Raw genomic sequence first — 14,179 nt, 5'->3', positions numbered from 1 at the left:
AAACAGCTCTTTCTTCGCAGATGTGTGAAGTTCTGCATCCTTTGCAGCGAGGGCTCCCGCCAGCTGCTTGGAGCAGGCAAATCAGTAGGATTTCTGCGAAGAACCAAGCGTGTGTACATGGATCATGCATCGGTCCCTGCTCACGAGGAGTGTTTGAGAGTATTAATATCACCGCTCGTCTGCTGCCTTTCAGGGCTTGATCATTCAGGGTACGATCCAACCTCTGCTTAACATATTGCTATAGAAACGCGCTGACAGTGATATTAAAGCTATCAAACTTACGAGCAAATGCTTGACAGCACCATGTAAACTCTCCCAAAGCTGAAAAAATAAACTTTTGTCCTAAACATTTGGCAAAACTGGGCTGGCAGTTGGTGGAAGTCCTGGATGGATGCAGCCGCTGAACTTTACCCGGCCATAAGACACGTCTGACAGCAGAACTGCACAAACAGCTTCTTTTCACAGAGCTTGTTTGATTTCACCATCTCACAGAAAGTCTTGTCAGCTGGGAGGTCGAGGCGAGGAACAAGGGAAAATGAGAGCAGATTAACATTTTAAATAAACAAACATTGCACGTAACAGGCGGTGCAATTCGTTCCAGTGTTGGAGGAGAGAGAATTGAAAAGGCGTCACTTTTTAAGGGCATCTTTCACATTGTTGTAATGAAGGAATAAAGCAGCTTTGCAGCGAGTGGGAGAATTAGCCCCAAGACTAAACTGTAATGAAATACAAACGCTTGGATGCTTTTGAGCAACAGGCAGATATCCAGCAGCTCTGCCAGGTAAGCCGCCTGCCCACTGCAGCCGGAGCCTGGCTCGCTGCAGCCGTGCCCCAGCAAGCCCAAGAGCTGCAGCTCTTTCGGCTTTACATTGTGAAGGGAATCCCCCAAAACCCTCATTCTTGCTACCGGGGAAGCACTATGGTGCCAGCGGTTCTGCCACAACTACTTACCGTTGGTGCAGGTTTCATTTGTTACACAGGAGCCGCCGAGGAGGCTGAAACCTTCTTTACACTTGAGGCAGTTTCCACTGGAGCCCTCGCAGGCTGAGCAGTGGTCATCGCACCTGGGGACAGAGACCCTGCCGTGGCCTGAACCGGCACCGACACCCCGACCCCAGCCATCTGAAATGGGCCCTCGGCCAGAAAACATGTCTGCCAGCACTGCAACATCCAGACTGAACCAGAAGGTGTGGAAAACAGCGAATCTGAAGCTTGAAAAGTTACCGAAGCCCTGGGAAAAATGGGCTCGGTGGTGCCAGCTATAATGCCCAGTGACATCCCAAAAGGGCTCCTCTCGCCTGCTGGGAAGGCTCAGCGGGACGTGCACCTCTCCTCCCAACAATCCCAGTTAGGAAAAGGGCTGCAAGGGGAATCTGTGCCTCTTCCACCCTTTTGCTCAGGGAAAATAGCCCAGCAGCTGTGCCGGCCGCCTGGGGACAGTGGCTTCCCAAAATCCCTGGGAAGGGGTGCTGGTCCCCTTTTCCTGCCTGCTGGATAGCCAGCACGGGTGAGCGAAACCCTGGGCAGGCAGGGACTGTGTTGTGTGTTCCCAAGTCACCTTTCATCCTTCCCTTTCATGTTCGCTTTAATGAGGCTGAACCCGCTCCCACTCCCCACTTAAAGCACAGAGAGTGGGAGCAAATTGCTGCCTCCCGGCATCTCCCGGTCTCCTGCACACAGCCCCCGTCCTGGGCCGAGGAGCGGGCGAACGCTCCACCAACACGGCCGCGGGGCGAACGGAGCAGGTTTGATTGAAAGCTGGAATATTTGCCTAAACATCGCTGTTCCTCCCACACCTCCTCCAAAGAGCCCAGAGCCAGGGCTGAGCCCCTTCCACAGTAGCCCTAAGACACCTTGGCTGGCTGGCTCTGGCGAGGGAGCGTGCAGCTTCCCTGCTCTTAAATCTATAGGGCAGGGGCATGTGGGGTCCAGCCCCACGGCTGCTCTGGCTCCCTCACCCCTATTTTAATTTCCCTAGTAAACAGCTCCAGCTGCAAGCTGTTTTCAGCATTATTTTTTTTTATCATCGCTTCCAGCGCTCCCCGTCAGCCCCGGCTTCGCTCCGGTTGTGATCGGGGAGGTACCGTACCTCTTGCAGACTTTGTTGGGCAGCCCGTGGCTGTCGGCGGGGTAGAAGCCCTCACGGCAGGCAGGGACGCAGCGCCAGTGGGGTGCGGGGGCCTCGGGGCCGCAGGGTGCGCAGTCCTCCTCGCCCGGCCCTGCAGAGACAGGGGAGAGGGCAAATGGCCTGGGCGGTTTCGGAGACAGGAGCCACGTCGCACCAGCATGGCGGCAGCCCCACACGAGGTGGGGAGCACCAGATCGGCTCTGCCCTGCTCGTGCTCATCCCATCCCAAAAAACCCAGCTCCCATCCCAAAAAACCCAGCCAGGACCCAGCATCCTGCCCCTCTGCAGAGCCAAGAGCTGGCCACAGGGGCTCACTGGGGCACGTCAAAATCCCCTCCGGGACATCAGCCACTGCTCCCGAGTGTGCGCCAGTTTAGCTTTCCCACCCCGTGCAGAGTAAAATAGGGAAAACGAGATGCTAAATTGGGCTGCGGAGGAGCTGGAGGAGGGAAGGGCTCCGGCGGGGAGCTGGGAAGGCAGAGGGCCCCACTCTGACGCCGGCGTGTTGCGGCTGGACGGGAAACCGTGGTGATGGAGGTGGTATTATTAGAGGCCTTCCACGAGCAGGGCTTGAGAAATGGTTATGCAGGAAAAGAAGACAAAAAAAGGCTTGAAAAATAATTGTGGTGAAGTACATTTACACTGACTGGAATAAGAATTAGAAGGGAAGTAATTTGCTTTAGGGATTAAGAGCCCGTTCCCTTCCACGCTTGCCAACAAGATCAATAAATATTTTGGATTTAGTCTCAGGAAATTACCCATGTATGATAGATGAGATTCACGCCACTGAACATGAATTGTCTAGAGATCATATTATCATCAGATCTACCATGATTTCGGGGGCAGACGCAAACATTAACAATGGAAAATAATTAGACTTTCAAGAAGTGAAAAAGTCAGGATTTAAAGGGAACGCCGAACGACTTCGGGCAGCGGTGGGAAGCCAGCAGCGGCCAGCCCGGCCCCGCGGAGCGGCCAGGATAACGCGCCTCGGCTGCCTGACATTTTTATATGCTGCAAAGCCATCTTCCATCACTCCGGGAGGGTTTTACAGCCTCCCCCGCAACCTTATTAAACTAAAGCACCTGGCTTCAGAGGGATTGGTGAAAAAAAGAATGGCACTAATAAAAATGTAAAAACTCCCTAAAAACCTTTCCAATACGAACGTATTCTCAGCACCTTGCGGGATGCACTGGAGAGCTGGGACCGCTTCCCCTCCGGCATGCTCTGCCTTGGCTCGGGGCGGGTACAGTGGGCATCGGCTCTTGATGCACGAAGGGTTTGGGGTTTTGCGTGGGATGAAGGACATACCTGTGCCGGCGGAGCAGGTCTCGCACCGCCGGGGCTCCCGGCTGAGGTACATGGCGGGCTGGCACTCCGGCACGCAGCTCTCTCCTGCCAGGCTGCCGGGAAAGCAGAGAGGACGTTTGCACCTGAAGCTCCAGGCTCTGGGAACTCGACACAGCCCGTCCCCATCTCCGCATCCCCCAGTGCCCTACAGCAGCCTCAGCCCCCGGCGCAGGAGGTGTCGGAAAGCCAGCTGGAGCTTCAGGAGAAATTGAAGTCCTGTCTGGACCAAACGGACGGCTGCAGGTTCCTTAATTAAGTATACAGGAGGAAATAAAATTGTTTTTTCCCATGGGCAGCCAGCCAGGTTCTCCCAAAGACCTTTTGCACCATGAGCCTCCCCAGAATAAAAGGAAATTGGTTCAATGCCGTGGCTGGGCTGCTGCTGCTTCGCCGCGGCAGGGATGATTTGAAGTCCCGGCTTAAAAGGATATTGGACAATAAAAAGCAAGCGCCGTGCGGATTATGTCTGACAAGTGCCTCCACTTTTGCTCTTCCGAGGGAGTAGATAATCTTCTGGCAGCGGCAATTTCCTTGTCTGAGAGAGCCCCTCTGCTACACCGTGGCTCTGGCGCGCTTACAGCGAAGCAAAGCGCTACAGGATCATACTTCCAAGTGAGCTCAGGGATGGAAAACAGCTTTTCCCCGGTGCCGGTGCCGCTGGCCCCATGGCTCCTGCAGGATGCAGAGCCCAGCCGTGCTGGCCAGTGGCACCGGCACCGGGGAAAAGCTGTTTTCCATCCCTGAGCTCACATTGCTGGAAAACCACTATCCTACACCAGCCCCACTTGGGTAAACTGTTCCTGCGTGGATGAAGAGAAGGGAAGGGCTTCTGCACTTTGCAGGGAGCATTTTCAGCCTGGCTGGAGCTGCTCAGCCCGGCACCGGCTCTGCCAGGTTGGCAAAACCAAGGGCCGCGTTTGGCTGGGACGGTTCTGACGGAGCCTCCTGCGACTTGGGAGGAAACATGCGCTTTGCAACGTGCAGCGTGAACGTTTTCATTGCTTTTTTTCCCCCATTTGAGATGCTGTGACACCAGGAGCTGCTCTGGCCGCAGGTCACCAAATCTGGACAAGCACTTCTGAGCCCGCAGCACAGCACTTACCCACCAGTCTGGCAAGCACTGGAGAATAGGAAATTAAACTTAAATTGTGCTTTTCAGCTAAGAGAGGGACACGAAGCACCACCTTTAAATTCCCAGCACCCTGTGCCACAGCTGTAGTACCACGGAAGCAGGATCCCCGGTCTTTAACTAAGTCACTCTCTAATTTCCCATCTGTTTTCCCCAATTTAAACCACAGGTACCAATGCTGCAGGTATAAGCTCCTCCCGTGCTGGTATTTTACCTGAATCCATCTTTGCATGCAGTACATTTGTCTGCTTCGCCGACACATTTTTTACAGCTTTGATGACATTTCAGACAGCGTTTCTGACCTTTCAAAAAACAAAGCGAGGCAGGGAGAATAAAATCCGGACAGTGATTTGCAAGCGGCAGTTGGAGCCGCAAAGCCCCGCTGCACCCCAGCACCGGCTCCCCAGGGAGGAGAGGCACGTCCCCCACCCCGGCAGATCCCTGCTATTGCAGACGACCTTATCTGTCATTGCTCGCTAAGAAGAAATATGCTTTGCAAGCAGCTAGGATCATTAATTACAGTCTTCTAATTAAGAGCTGAGTTGAGCTTTGCACCACCCTCTGCACACCCAGAGGTTTTCCTCCTCCCCTCACTGGGCAAAGCGGGGCCAGAGGGGAAATTCAAAGCCAACACTCAAAAATCAAGGTGTTTTCTCCACCCATAGCACTTAAAATAGAAGCAACCCCTGCATATCCTCACGCTACTGTTTGCAAGTGATAAACATCCTTACGTTCCTCGGCGTAGAACCCGGGCGGACACAGCACCACGCAGGTGCTCATCTCCTGGTGATGGTAGAGGCTCCGCTTGCACGCCGTGCACTGGGTCGGTCCCCTCCCGACGCAGCGCTCGCAGCCCTTGTAGCACCGGCGGCACCTCCGGGCACCTTTGTCACCAAAAAACCCCGCAGGGCACGAGCTCACGCACATCCTGGGGAAGGAACCAAGAGTGGCCGGGCTTTGGTGCCAACACCCGGCCACCTCCCGGCAGCCTGGCACCCACCTCCGTCCCGTGGCCCACAGCATGCGGGGCATCCCTCTGCCTTGATGGTGATTTGGGCTCATTTCCTTCTTATTCTTAAGATTTAGGGTGTCTTGGATGTCGTGGCTCTGTAAAGAGCCGGGGACTCTCTTGACTATGGGTAAACTTTCCCCGTGCCAGGCCAAGAGATTGAGGGGTGGAAACCCCAATTCCGGAAGCGATCGGCACCTCAGCTAGCTGTCCCCTGGGCACGGGTGACCCCAGCCGGTGAAGCCAGTTCTTCTTCCCCCCTCATCATTACATGGCCAAGGTCCTCCAGGGCTCTCCACCTCTGTGTCCCCTGTGCCATCGTACCCTAGTCCAGGGCAGGGATCCCCATGCCTTCTCCTCCCTCCATTTTCTCTCCCATACGTTTCTTCCCCTGTGCAGAAACCCATGCCACGGTGCAAGCCCCGGGGAAAGGTGCTGCCGCCCTCTGGGGACCCCACGGGGACACCCCACCACCCCTCACCTGCCGGTTTTCACGCTGCCCAGGCTGTAGTGGATGCAGTTCAAGCACTGGTCGGCGTTGGGGCCGTCGCAGCCCTGGTCGCCGCACTCGGGGTGGCATGGACCTGGATTGGGGGTGACTGGCTCAGCATCCCCGCGATGCTGCTGCTGGGATGCTCTGAGTGCACCCTCCATGGACCGACGAGCGTGGGGAAGGGGCTGGGGACTCTCCACCTATCTTATCCTATATCTCTTATCTTATAGATCTTACAGATCTTACCCTTATCTATCCTACAGAGCTGCATGGCTCTGGTTGCTTGCCTCTCCTCCAGCTCAGCCTCCCCGGCACCAATCCCACCCGGCCATCCTCCAGCTGGACACCCTGGCGCAGGAGCAGCTTTGGAGGAGGGGCTGGACCCACTCCTCAGGGACCGGCAGGGACACGCGCCCGTGCCCACACCATGGGGGGAGGTGGGCAGAGGAGCTTTTTTTATTCCTCAGATGGCTGCACCACCAATTTGTGGCAGGAGCGCCGGGACGGGACGTTTCACTACCTTCTAATTTCACCGTCCCGCTGCCCCGCACTGGCCGCAGGCACCGCTCCTCCCAGCCCGCCGGGGCCCCGGGCAGGATGCGGCCTCGTGGCTCCCCTGGTTGGCACTTTCCCAGGTACTTTGAGGGCGGCCACACGGCGGCTCAGCTGGTGCTCACCTGCGTACTCCTCCTCCTCCTCCACCACCTCCACCTGGCTCTGCAGGAAGGCGGCTCTCGACGGCTCCATCTCCAATGCCAGTGCCTCCAGCGTCCTCCCGCGGGGCTGGGGGCCGCCCAGCGTGGTGTAGGGGTGCTCGGCTGTCCCGTAGAAAAGGAGGCTCCACTCCTTCAGCTTCCCTGTGGGACAGGTGGAATGTCACCCATCCCGCGCCCCATCCTGCTCCTCCCTGGGCCATCTGGCAGCGCAGCCCCGGTTTTGGGTGAAGTAGGAGGATTGTAGAATCATAGAACAGTTTGGGTTGGAAGGGACCTTTCAAGGCCATCCAGTCCAACCCCCTGCCGTGAGCAGGGACATCTTCAACCAGACCAGGTTACTCAGAGCCCTGTCCAACCCAACCTCGAATGTGTCCAGGGATGGGGCATCTGCCACCTCTCTGGGCAACCTGGGCCAGGGTTTCACCACCCTCATTGTGAAAAATTTCTTCCTTAGGTCTAGTCTCAATCTACCCTCTTTCAGTTTAAAACTGTCACCCCTTGTCCTATCGCAACAGGCCCTGCTAAAATGTCTGTCCCCATCTTTCTTATCGGCCCCCTTTAAGCACTGGCAGGCTGCAGTAAGGTGTCCCCGGAGCCTGCTCTTCTCCGGAAGGATGAACCAGACCATCAGGGCTCCACCACTCGCATGGCAATGCAGAAGCAAACAACAAACACCCAGGAATCTTCACCAGCCCCTGCCCTCCCAGCCTACACAAATGCAACCATTTAAGGTACCCAAGAGGGATTTTTTACGTTACAACTCGCCTGATGAACACAGCATGACCATACCCTTCATGCCCAACATGCGGAGAGAACCAGCAACTTTAAAAGCTCCATAATGGAGGATTATTTCTGTCCAGCACACGCCAGGTTACTTCTTGGAGCTGTTGCTCCAGCCACCCCGTTATCCGACACATCAGAGGTCTGAGCTCGGCATCCCCCAAAACACCACGGGGGCCATCAGAGCCTGTGCAGCACCCGGGGGCTGGGGACCCCTCATGGACCTACACCCACACCAGGGTCCTCTCCGACCCACACCGCTTTGAGGAGGGGGTCCAAAAATCACTGCTTCTTTCCAGCGCTGTTTGTCTTTCAATTCCCCATCAACGTGAGCCACTTCATGCCTGCAGCACGCTCGGCTTTAATCCCTGTGTTTCCAGGAAGGGCTTAAAATTTCCAACACCCAAATCCCTTGGCTCTCTGAGCCCTTCTGGACATGCTTGGAAAGGGCTGAGAGGACCCACCCGCCGCAAGACGGAGCAGAGCCTGCGCAGGGGCGAGCTCGGGCGGCACCAGCCGGGGAAGAGCTCTGCCACGCGCCTCTGCCGAAATTATTACATTTGCTTTAAACCTAAAACATCCCGCGCAAGGAAAGCCGGAGCTGCGTGGGGCTGATGCGGGGGATGCAGCAGTGCCAGAGACAGGACACCCACAGTATATAATTTGTCTTAAATTAACCCGTTTAATGGGATTAATTTAATTTCTGTGGCAGGCTGGGAGCATCTTCCCTCTTTTTCCTCCCACTTTGCCCGCTCTGCTTCAAACCCAGCACAGACCCTGTGAGGGGGGTGACTTAACACGCCTGTTCTCATTTCATTTTGCAAAGCTGGGTAAGGCCAAGCCCTGACGCCTGCGAGGGGCTCGGAAACACCCGCCGCAAACTATAAATACAGGGGAAAAAGCAGCTCCGTGGGCGCTTCGCTGCTGCTCGCCGAGTTCAAAAGATTTCGGGTGAAGGCAGCAAACAGAAACACTTTCTGCAGAATGAACCCCCACGTGCGCCTCCCGCCAGAAAGTCGCGTGGGAGAGATTTTTAATATACTCTTGGCTTCCTATCAATGATCGTGTGGATTTTAACACCCCCGCGACGCACGCCGGCCCCAGGCAGGATGCTTCATGCCTCGCTGCCACCAGCCAGCGAGGCGGCTGCTCCGTCCTGGCGCGGCTGGATCCCGCCCGCCCGGCTGCTTTGCCAGGAAGGGGTCAGGGAGCAGGCGGCCAAGCCGGGGAGGGGGTGACACATGGGGACACGCAGGGGGGCCGGGCGCAGCCCAGCCGCCCCCCGCCGGCGTGGTGGCAGCCCGGAGAGGATGTCCGTCCGTCCGTCCGCAGCCCGAGGGGCATCGTCCCCTTGCGCCGTTGCACAACCAGCCCACGCGCCAGATGTCCCAGCAGCGAAAACAAACAAACAACAATTACAGATCTCGAGTTTCCTCGTTTTGACTCATTACGGTTTAATTTTGGAAACCTGGCTCCTGGTTGCAACAGGTTTGCTGGTGGGACAAAAGCCGCTCCCGGCTCAGCCAGACCGGCAGCCTCCTGCACTCAGGGCTCAAGTTTTATTCCCATTTTTGAAAAATTTGGGCAATACAGTTTTGCTGAAGTCCATAAAACTCACAGCAAAAGTTACGGCCAAGCGAAGCAGCCTGCAGAGCTTTGGCAGCGAGGGGGACCAGGGGGGCGCTGGGGGCCATGGGGGCCGGGGGACTCTTACCTTGCACCGTGGGGTTGCGCACTTGGGACGGCGTGTCGTGGATCTCCAGGGTCCACTCCCCTGCTGCCCGCTCCCCCCAGCAGTGGACGGTCATGAACTCCCAGCCCTTGAACCCCTCGTTGGAGTGGTCGAACACCCTGCAACGGTAACGCCGAGCATCAAGAAGCGTGACTTTGAAATTCTTCTTTAATCAGAAAAGGTAGATAGGTAATCAAGGATTTTAGGGATCCTCGCATGTACCCACCCTTGCACGGAGCCCTCCTGCAGCCGAGACCCGAGCATGCCCCCCGCCTTCCCGAAAAACCTGAGCAAACTTGCAGCAACCCCCTAAACGAGGACGCTGCCCAGCCCAGCCGTGCGCTGCTCCAGCCGCTCTTACCTCCTGGCGAGGAGCTGCGACCTGGTCCCCGCCGGAGAGACGAGACTGATCTGGAGGTCGCCCCGGCGCGGGTGCGAGATGCTGAGCCGCACCACGACGTGCTCCAGGTAGAGCACGTGCTGGTCGCGGTGCTCGGCGCAGGCGCTGCTGAGGGTGCTGGCGCGCAGCACGTGGTCCGCACGGATGTACCTGCCAGGGACGGGCAGAGCCTCGCACTGGGGGACAGCAGCGCTCCCCGGTTCCCAGCACCATGGGCGCCCACTTATATTTCAACCCGGTCTCCTACTGCTTCACGACAAAAATTCTCTCACCCTCCATTGCAACACAGCGTCCTAGCACGGGGGTTTGCTGAATTGCTCGACGGTAACAAGATGGGTTTGAACTGCCTCCAAGATCTATGCCTTATGGGCTGCAAGGGCGCTGCTTTATTGTAATTATCAGTGCAGCGTTCCTCTTTGGGTTGTAATTAGTGTCTGTATCAGATAAATAGTTTCATGAACACACTTGGCTCCAAATTAATTCCTCTTTGCATACGCGAGTCTTTCTGAAGGAACTGTTTTCTGATGAACAACTTGACTTGCTCTACAGCCAGGCAGCAGTAAACCAGGAGGGTCCATTTGGTCAGATCCCTGATCCCCCCCTTTAACCTAGCAGGGACAGACCTACCAAGGACAAGATGTGAACCTAAGCTGGTTTGAACCTAAGACAAATTCAGAAAGACTTTGTTCAGGGTCTGGGTACTGGAAAATTCGGAATCCTTGCAACAAAGCTCTGGGGTTTGGTGTCTTTCATCAAGACAAGGTATTTGGTGGAAGGGGGAGGAGAGCTCAGAATATCACTGCTCATGTAGGACCTAGTGGACAAGTTGGTCTTGGTCTCCCTAAGCCATTTCCAAAATGGCAAATGGCACCATCAGCCCTCAGAAATTCCCTACTGATCACCCACCTGGGAAGCAAAAGCACGGAAAGGGCAAAAATAAATCACCCGCCATCAAAGCTGGCCCTGGATTGCCCCTGCAGGACCTGATCCGAGCTGAGCCATAGGCACAGACCCCGGGTGGGCACTTCTGGCCCAGTAAACAGACCTCGGGGTGGACGGTGCGAGTCACTCTGACCATAAAATCCATGAACATCACCTTGCCTGCACATGGGTTTGTCCCGGCCACCCCAAATCCTAATTTTCCTTTCCAAACGCTGGGACAGTGGCTGAGCCTTTGCATCGCAAGAGCCAGCTCCCCCAAAGTGCCTTCCAAGTGGTCGCATGCCCCCGCAGAGACCCCCACCCCACGACACTCACTTGGGCACCCTGTCCAGGCTTCCCACGCAGACGTGCTGGGGAGGAACTGCCTTCCACTTCTTGGCTTCCACCACTATAGCGTCTGCATCCACCAGACCAAAGCCATATAGATGGCTAACTGGAAAGAGAGAAGACTCAGAAACCCACTGCCTTCCAAGCAGGGACCAGTAGCTCCTCCTTGGCTCTTGGCAGAGCATCCTCTGACTGTTGGAGAAGGTGTGGAGCTGAACCCGTTGGGGTTCAAGGTGCTCTGACATGTGGAGCTCATCACGCTGCCCGAGTTACACCCCAAATCCATGTTGGCACCATAGAAAACCCACTGCTGGGAGCAGCCCACCAAAAGGAGCAGCCACCACTGCAGCTCAGGACAGCAGCACCAAGCAAGGCTTCCAAGTCTTCACCAAGAAGGCTTCCAAGCCTCCACCAGGGAAGGCTTGCAAGTCTTCACCAAGCAAAGCTTCCAAGCATCTCACCCCATGAACCACTGCCCTCTCCTCCCTCCACTCATCAGCCTGATGGTAGAAGCCCCGGAGCCAGCTGGGAGCGGCCATGAGGGCGAACGTTCCCACAAGCGAAGCTCCGGGGACCTTTATTTACCCTTTCGTGGCCCTTTTTGCCATGCCGCCGCCGCCCCCGCGGCCCCTCACCTTTATGCCCTGCGCCGTTGGTCTTCCAGTCGGCCGCTCGCAGGTGCACCGGCCGCGAGGTTTTGACCAGCAGATGCTGGACATCCCTCCAGGTGAGCAGGGGGCTGCAACAACACTTGGCTCACGGGGCAGCTCTGCTGCCTTCAATCTCCCCAGCAGCAGCAGGGACCCCCACTGGGTAAAAAGACCCCCAAAACCCTCTTTCCAGCTCCAAAAGAGCATGAATCAATGACTTAAATGCTAACACCCTGCCTGGAGGCTGGCCAGCAGAGGGGGTTGCCCCAGGGAAGGATGCCACGTGCCCACAGGCACTGCAGGATTTATTCCTGGCCAAGGGTGTTCAGGTCTCACACTCTGGGGTACAAGAGGAGCAAATCAGGAAGGTTTTCCTTATTTTCTTGCAGGAGATCAGGAGCGAAGCACATCCTGAGGCAGGGTGCTCGCCAGCTCGCCGATACACGCTGCTGAGCCAACCTTCCCTTCATAGGAATAACGGCAAAAATTGCTGGAAGAAAACCTGGGCTGCTCATTTAACAGAAAAATGAAACCCCAAGCGTTTCCAACAACCCCCAGGCAGGGTTTGCATGATGTTTGTGTGTTCAGGGTGCCGGACACTAAGCGCTGTGTGCTTTTGAGCCCCCCACAAGACTCAAGGAAGAATTGTTTGTGCCTGCCTTATATTCAGTTCTTCACCATCTTGCATTGGGATTTATATTGCTCTTGAGCAACATTTAAGAACAGAAATTCAATTTATTCCTTCTTGTCATAATGGAGTGCCTGAGCACCAAGCCCTGGTACTTAATGTTGCATTTTATGCCTCAGCTAAACAATACAAAAATTACATCTAACGCTCTTAATATATTTGTAATGAAAACAGCATCTCCAGAAACGTGCTCACCCGACCTGGGTGCTGGGATTAAACTGGAGGAGAACGACTGGAGCCAACACACTGCGACAGCCAACCCCAGACGTGAACACAACATCACCCTGTGGCTTATTTGTAGCCTTATTTCTATTTCAATCCCATTAAAAAAATAATAATAGTGAGAAGCTCATGAGAAGAGGTTCCATGGAGCAACATGGGGATCCCCAAGGGGTGAGCCTGGTCCTCTGCGGGGCTGCTCCTGGGCTGGGAGACCACGATGGGTCTGGGATGGGATCAGGATGGGACTGGGATGGGGACAAGAGGCAAAGAGCAGCTCTTTTGGACTGGGAAGCGTGTCACTGCTGGTCACACCACGTGGGTTTTTGACATTATGCAAAAGTAGTCCTTTTCCCCCAGAAATGAAGCACTAGCTGAAAACCATCACTTCCACAGACATTTTCCATTTTCCATGATGTTTTCTGACTTTTTTTTTCCAGGAAGTATTTATAAAGCTCCTTGTTGGAGCTGGCTGTCAGCGGTTTCAACGCATCAAATGAAAAGCCTGACTTATCTCGCCAACCCCAACTTTTCAACAGATGTCAACAAGTGAAGAATTAGCTCAATAAAACACCTGCAGGAAAATTAGATGCAAAACAACAACGCTGTATCAAACCTTGCCAAAAAGGAGCAATTTAGAATAACTTTGCCCCATTTTGAGTTGCTCCAGAGGAAAAAAAAAAACCACCCTTTTTCTTTCTGGCTTTGCCTGCCAGCTACTAAATTTGGAAACATCCCCCCACAAGCCGGCGGCGAGGTTACACTTACTTTGCCTCCAAAGCCAAGGCGATGACGCCTGCGACCATGGGGGCGGACACGGAGGTGCCGGTGTGGCCGTCGGTGCAGCGGTGCCGGAGGTCCGTGGTGACCTGTGGAGAGAGGAGCTGCAGCCCCGTGCTGCCGGAGATGCTCCCGGCGCCAGCGTTACCCTGTCGAGCACCCCTGGGTGCCCGGGATGCTGCCAGCGGCAAGCTGAGCCTGCGGGTACCTGAACCTGCTGCAGCTCCCACGCCGCCGGGGTGCTCTGGGCCCCAAAAAATGGGCTGCAGATACATTTGGCATATGAGAAAACACCCCTGCTTATATTTTCCTTTCCTCAAAGGTGCAAAAAATATCTGAAAGGGGGGAAAAAAGGCAATTTTGCTGTGGGTCAACTGGAGGAAAAGCCATGGATGGAGTGGTGTGAGCAGGGCAGGGCTGGTGTGGGTATGCGCCCCTGGGTGCATGTTGAGCTGTGTCATATTAAACACTTTCCTCAAAACCTCCAGTTCCTGGTGTCAGGCAAGAATTTCTATTTGCATGGGGAAAAAATGAAAAAAAAAAAGCCATTTCCAGGTTTTTCATTTCAGGGCGGAGCACGATGCTTGGGTACCAAAAGCTCGGAGAGAGCAGGTAGGCAAAGAGGTGCTCTGTCGGTTACGTTTTTGAAAAGCTCCTGGGTTTTGCATTAATCTGGTAATTTTTGGAGAGGGGACACACACATGCCACCCAGTTTCTCCCCGAGGTGCCCCTGGAAGCTGCTTTTTTGCCCAGTGATGCTCCAGCCTGAGCCATGTAAATGCTCCTTAGGGCCATGAAAATCACCCCAGCGAGGCACTTGGATTCTGGCACTTAAT

The 14,179-nt window shown here is 55.3% G+C and overlaps 1 protein-coding gene across 1 annotated transcript in view; it reads right to left on the bottom strand.

Moving 5' to 3' along the window:
- Window positions 1-407: 407 nt before the first annotated feature.
- The window catches only part of PCSK6 (proprotein convertase subtilisin/kexin type 6), a gene marked incomplete at its 3' end in the record, with an annotated part of 35,436 nt that continues 21,664 nt past the window's right edge, over window positions 408-14,179 (bottom strand). Inside the window, exons 9-21 of the mRNA XM_082005241.1 lie at window positions 13,332-13,432; window positions 11,642-11,745; window positions 10,995-11,112; window positions 9,699-9,887; window positions 9,320-9,456; window positions 6,787-6,966; window positions 6,098-6,200; window positions 5,339-5,535; window positions 4,822-4,909; window positions 3,440-3,531; window positions 2,090-2,219; window positions 952-1,064; window positions 408-505 (exon numbers count right to left, since the gene is read on the bottom strand). Coding sequence (XP_081861367.1) covers window positions 408-505; window positions 952-1,064; window positions 2,090-2,219; window positions 3,440-3,531; window positions 4,822-4,909; window positions 5,339-5,535; window positions 6,098-6,200; window positions 6,787-6,966; window positions 9,320-9,456; window positions 9,699-9,887; window positions 10,995-11,112; window positions 11,642-11,745; window positions 13,332-13,432 — 1,650 coding nt within the window. The remainder of the gene's footprint in view (window positions 506-951; window positions 1,065-2,089; window positions 2,220-3,439; window positions 3,532-4,821; window positions 4,910-5,338; window positions 5,536-6,097; window positions 6,201-6,786; window positions 6,967-9,319; window positions 9,457-9,698; window positions 9,888-10,994; window positions 11,113-11,641; window positions 11,746-13,331; window positions 13,433-14,179) is intronic.

Source organism: Phaethon aethereus, assembly GCF_964289735.1.
Source record: "Phaethon aethereus genome assembly, chromosome: 12".
NCBI classification, from domain to species: Eukaryota; Metazoa; Chordata; class Aves; order Phaethontiformes; family Phaethontidae; genus Phaethon; species Phaethon aethereus.
Note: the sequence above shows the minus strand (reverse complement) of the source record. Positions and strands in the feature narration are given on the sequence as shown.